This window comes from Urocitellus parryii, chromosome 7 (genome assembly GCF_045843805.1).
Source record: "Urocitellus parryii isolate mUroPar1 chromosome 7, mUroPar1.hap1, whole genome shotgun sequence".
Taxonomy (NCBI): domain Eukaryota; kingdom Metazoa; phylum Chordata; class Mammalia; order Rodentia; family Sciuridae; genus Urocitellus; species Urocitellus parryii.
Genome location: NC_135537.1, coordinates 136,682,898 through 136,689,028, shown reverse-complemented (window position 1 = coordinate 136,689,028; position 6,131 = coordinate 136,682,898). Strand labels below are relative to the sequence as shown.

The window sequence follows — 6,131 nt, the reverse complement described above, 5'->3', positions numbered from 1 at the left end:
CTGTAGCCTGATGCCCTTTGCAGTTGTGGTCTACACCTACCCCTGGTCTCCTCCACACAGCCCGGTGTCTGTGTGGTTGGCCACTCATGCAGAATCAGAAGGGATGGTGGGAAGCTGTTTTGATTTTAACATGTCAGGCACAAGTTCCTTTGAACTTTGGGGCTTATGGAGCAAAGTTGGACACAACTAGGAGACTGTTACAAACGGTGAATGGGTTTCATGTGACCCTACTATGTGATTACAAGTATGCCAGGAGGCATGGAGAAGGCATGTGGAGTCCCTACCCTTGCTTGATTAGGGTACTGAAGGGAATGCTTGATTGTATTGAAGAGTACTTGAAGCAATTTTGGGGTGGTACACAGAAGCCGTTACAGACTAGGAAGGAGAGAAAAGATAGGACCTTTAATCCTGTCTGGGTTCATACTCTGATTATGTCCTGAGTATATTCTTCATGATCCTGTCTTTCTTAAATTCAGATTTAGTTTATAGAGTGAGGCTTCATAAATATCAAATATGAAAACATTATTTTAAACTGGAAAAAAATTGCTTTTAAAAAAATGTGCCATATCCTCCTGAAAAAGATGGAGGTTTGTTTTTTTTTCTTTTTAATATTTTTTAGTTGTAGATGGACACAATAACTTTATTTTGTTCATTTAGTTTCATGTGGAGCTGGGGATTGAACCCAGGGCCTCACATATGCTAGGCAAGTACTCTATGACTGAACTACAACCCCAGCCTCCAAGATGGAGTATTTTATAGCTTCACCTCAAAAACTGCAAATATCTGCAACTCCCATGTTTCTTGTGAGTGGAAAGTTACAATATACTCGGAAAACAAATCAAAAGCACAACAGCAACAAAAGTAAAAAAGATGAACCTCTGGAGAAGCTTAGGACTGCGGGTGCCTGGTCAGAGTGCAGGCCAAGCATGGGGTAGATGGATAGATGACAAGTGGTGGCTGCAGGTTCCTTGGTTCCCCCAGGGAGCTGATCCACGCTTGCTCAGCAGGTGAAGCACACAGCAGGTGCTCACCTCAGCTCCCTCAGGTGAAGAAGCTGCTGATGTAACTCCCTACTTGCCTCCTAAATGTACCCAGTTGCCTGGCTTTAGGATGGGGACAGCTTCACTGGGTTGCTGTGGTGTAGATTCATTCACTGGAGAGCTGAGGAGTGAAGCACAGGCTTGCCCTGCCCAAGTTTTCTGAACTCTGCATTGGGAAGGTGACCAGGGAACACTGTGGATGCTGATCCTTGCTGCTGTCTCCTGCATGATTCCCACTTGAACTTTCCTGAACGCTCACTTTTTCCGCCTGCCCACCGTTCACTGTGTTTTGCTTTGTGTGTACCTGCATCTCGGCTGCTGTGTGACTTTTCTCTGTGTGCTGCTCTGCCCTGGCATTGCAGCAGCCCTGGGCTGACTAGCCTGGGCCAGTCATGGAACTCCCACCCCTCAGTGGTCTGCAGCCTGACATCTCCTTTACTCAGAGTGCAGGACAATTGTCCACATGCCCAGTGTGTTTTCAGCCAATCAGCTGAACACTTGCAGGTGCATCTCAGGTGAAGCTGTTCCTTAGCAAAGCTGTGGTTACCAGGGGAGGACTCTACTGGTTTTCTGAGTGGAATGCAGGGCTAGAGGGTTCCCTGGGACAGGTTGAGGCCGCAGAGCTGAGTTTTAGAACAACTGCTTCCCCTGGTCCTTCAACTACATTCACTCACAGAGACATTGCACATGGAATGTTGGGCTCTATTTTAGGGGAGAAATGGCATCCTAAGAAGGAAAAAGAAGTGCTCAATTCGTTTTCAAACTAAATAGTGGGTATTTAGGGCATCTCCAACTTTTATTTCTGCCATTTCTTATACATATCATGTCCCTGCAGGATGGTTAGTAGATTAAAACCCTTAAACTTCATGTGGGTTTTGAGGGTGGCCAGCCATTTCTGCTCCCTGCCCTGCCATGATGGAGACATATGAGGAGAGAATACTGGAGGAGACTACAAGTTTTCAGAAGGTTTGGGGTATGATTTTAGCTCCATTTATATTATTAATGTTGACAGATGCCTCACGGTGACTTCCAGTACTGAGTCCTAGATGAGCCAGCGGGTCCCAAGATTCAGGAGCAGCTTCATCCAGCTTGATTAATCCAGTTACTTGGGGCTGCACACAGCTTCAGTTCCCTAAGATTTAAACTTAGGATTCCACCTCAGTTTAACCCAGTGTTTGGAGAAATAGCTCAAGGTACATGTCTTACCCAAACACACTAGGACAGTGACACAGGTGTGATGGAGGTAAAGTCACAGCCCTCATTGTTCTTAGGTGAAATTACCTGATAGATATGCATGCAGGGAAGGAAATTTCATGGAATCAAACTTGAGCACCAGTTTCATCCTTGTGGGGCTCTTTGGGGACACCCCAAATGCCACGCTCCTTTATACTATGACCTTCATCATTTTCTTGATGGCCCTAGTTGGGAACGCCCTCCTCATTCTTCTCATCCACTCAGAGCCCCGCCTCTGGACCCCCATGTACTCCTTCATCAGCCAGCTGTCTCTCATGGATCTCATGTACATCTCTGTGACCGTGCCCAAGATGCTGGTGGGCCAGGTCACAGGAGACCATATCATCTCCTTCTATCTGACCCTGGCAGGAGCTGAATATTTTCTTCTGTCGGCCATGGCCTACGACCGATATGCTGCCATCTGTAGACCTCTGCATTACCCACTGTTGATGAACCACAGGGTCTGCCGGCTGATGGTGTCCGGATGCTGGTTCCTGGGAACACTGGATGGCTTGCTGCTTACCCCCATCACCATGAGCTGCTCCTTTTGCAAGTCCAGGAAGATCCTGAGCTTCTTCTGTGAGATCCCTGCCCTGCTGAGGCTCTCCTGCTCTGACGTCTCCCTCTACAAGATGCTCATATACCTGTGCTGCATCCTCATGCTCCTCGTGCCCACCCTGGTCATCTCCAGCTCCTACACCCTCATCCTGCTCCTCATCCACAGGACAAGCTCAGCCAAGGTCCGCAGGAAGGCGCTGGCCACCTGCTCCTCCCACATGACTGTGGTGTTGCTCTTCTTTGGTGCCACTGTCTACACCTACATGCTCCCCGGCTCCTATCACACAGTGCAGCAGGATATGATGGTGTCAGCCATCTACACCATCCTCACTCCCTTGCTGAACCCCCTCATCTACAGCCTCCGCAACAAAGACATCACGTTGACTCTGAGGAGCCTGGTTCAGTCAAGGTGGTGCCACCAAAGGGTTGTGAGAGGAAACCTAAGAGGGAGTGCCTGGGAGTGAGCCTGCTTCTCTCCCCTGTCCCTTCTCCTCTCCTGATCTCTCCTGTCTGTTGTCCTTGGGACCCAGGGCCCAATGTGGATCCCTCCCTCAGTCCCACTCCCCTGCCTGGAGCTTCTCCTCCACTCTGCTTATTTATCCTGTTTATCTCAGTGTATTTTACTTCTTGAAATCCATTGAAAACTGTCACTTTAGTTGACCTAGCATCTTTTTCTAACCTCCCTCCATCCTGGGTTCACGGGTAATATCCGTGAGATCTAAGTGCCAGCCTTAGCCTTAACAGAGACTCACTGTGCAGACCTCAGACCTTGTAGAGCCCTGGAGGGGCCATTGGCTGCTCCCTCACTCTCAGCTGCTCTGTAAGCCATCACTGATCTGTGATAGCCATGTGCTCCCAGCAGTCTGATACCGTGCCTCAATAAGTACAGAGGGGCATAGTTTTCTCAATGTTAAAAGAGCTTTGATTTTTCACATCATGTACAACCACAAGAATGAGCCCTAATTAGAATAAGTTATACTCTGTATATGTATGATATGTCAGAATACACTCTACTGTCATGTATATCTAAAAAGAACCAACTTTTAAAAAGTGAGCTTTATGGTGTAAACACCAGTGGTTTTAATACTGCTGAAAAAAAGTCATTAATATTAAAGTCCAGGGAGATAATAGGTTCATTTAATTTTACAGGATGTAAATAAAAGTGGCTTCATATATAATTCTTTGGAATTTACACTACTGTAGACAGTGGTGTACAGTATTTACATTGACTACAAAAACTGTCTTGGAGGATGGGAATTTAGGAAATTTATACGTCTAAGCAATTTTCTTTTGAATTTATTTATTATTTATTTATTTTGGTACCAGGGATTGAACCCAGGAGTGCTTAACCACAAAACCACATCCCCAACCCTTTTTTTATTTTAAATTATGGGAGAGGGTCTCACTAAGTTGTATAGAGCCTTGCTAAGATTGTTCTGCCTCAGCCTAGCAAGCCAAGCTTTTTTCTTTGAAACTAGGGAAGCCAGTAAAATGATTTTGGACTGGTGACTAGTCTGTGCCCTCTCTGCCAAGTATCATGCTGCCAAGGACATGTCTGTGTGTCTGCCAGCACCAGATCACGGTTGCTTTCAAGAGCAATACAACCTGTGTGTCGAGTGCTTCTGGAACGCAAGGAGGTGGGAAAACATACATCATCTCTGACTAAGAGGCAAGAAAGTGACAGGAGTCCTGAGGTCATCAGTCATGCCAGGTGGCACCCTGACCTCACCTTATTTACTACCAAGGAAGGGAAGCTGGGTGCTTTGGGGCCAGAGCACCATCATCAGGGCTGAAAAGCAGCCTCTGCCAGCCATGGCAGCTCCATACTATGTTTCTAGCTGACCATCACTCCTGCAGGTTTTATTAGGGGAATTTGCCTGAATTGGGTCAAAAGGGTCATCTATGAAGAAAAAGGAGCTTGTCTAAAGGTAGTTAGGTTGCTAGGTGTACAGACTGATGTGATTAAACTAAATACATAAAAGGAACAAAGCTGATCAAGTGAACACCAGCACTGTAAGTCATCCTAACACCATCAGGGCCTGGTTGGTATCATTGCACTTATTATTTTTTTGCTGGTGTCATTGGGAAGTCCATCCTATGTCAACCTTCCATCAAGTTTATGGGAGTTTACTTGGCTTTTCTTGGTTTTTAACAAGTGCTTTGCTTATCTGTTTACCTTCTGGAGAACAATGTGCAAGGGGAAATGGAAGTCTTTGTTGAAGTTGCAGATGGACTCTGAGGTTTAGATAGAGATGTGAAAGGGGAGGATTCCCAGCTGCCCTCTGAGTTCTAGCCACTGCCACTCAACTAATGAAGAGCCATGTGACCTCTGACAGCCTTTGGTAGCCTGTGACTTTTCTCATGTCATTTTAAGATGAGGAAGAGAAACTTCTTAATCAAATTTCCTGAGGAGGAGATGCCCTGGGCTGCCTTGAACTTAATGTAACAATTAGTTTTTGGAATTATTACAATTATTATTATGCCCTGGAATACCTGACCATGGGTGCCCACCCCACGCCAATCAAGTGTGTGGGCACCCACAGTGACTGTGCGTGGTTTCTGGAGATCTGCTTTCCCTGGCTTTATACTATTGTGTTTTATGCAGTTGATCCCTGTTGTAAGTACCATGGATTTATTGATTTTTATGTGTAGGATTAAATTGCCTAACTATACCATTATTTATGAATACCTTATATTGTTGATGAATGTATATGTTGTCTTCAGTTTTTAGCAATTTCAAATAATGCTCCTATCTACATTTTTGTAATTGTGTCCTATTAGCATGATTTTTAAAAATGATTGTTATTAATAATATACTGCCCATTAAAAAAAAAACTGGAAGAAAGGATTTTGAAAGTTTTTACCATGAGGAAACAATTAGTGTTTAAGGGAATAAATTTTTGCCTTAATATGAATATTGCATAATATATACATGTGTCAAATATTACATAGCACCCCATTAATATGTGCATTTTTACATTTTTTGTAACAGTGCAAGTTAAATTTAAATTTTAAAATCATTGTTATTAAGTACATTACACTAATTCAGATAGAACACTATAGTTTATGATATGCTTTACTATTTTTTAAAAATTTATTTGGTACTGGAGGTTGAACCTAAGGACACTTAACCACTGAGCCACATATCCAGAACTCTATATATTTTTATTTAGAGACAGGATCTCACTGAGTTGTTTAGGGTCTTGCTAAGTTGTGGCTGGCTTTGAACTCACAGTACTCCTGCCTCAGCCTCCCAAGCCCCTGAGATTACAGGCCTGTGCCACCACACCTGGCCTATTT

General features: G+C 44.5%; 1 protein-coding gene across 1 annotated transcript; it reads left to right on the top strand.

Moving 5' to 3' along the window:
* Nucleotides 1-2,353: 2,353 nt before the first annotated feature.
* On the top strand, nt 2,354-3,295 carry LOC144256193 (olfactory receptor 2T3-like). The gene has a single exon (XM_077801264.1). The coding sequence runs from the start codon at nt 2,354-2,356 to the stop codon at nt 3,293-3,295; it is 942 nt and encodes a 313-aa protein (XP_077657390.1).
* Nucleotides 3,296-6,131: the final 2,836 nt, after the last annotated feature.

Excerpts from the sequence above, each read along its gene's own strand:
- LOC144256193 (XM_077801264.1), top strand. The coding sequence starts at position 2,354 with ATGGAATCAAACTTGAGCACCAGTTTCATCCTTGTGGGGCTCTTTGGG.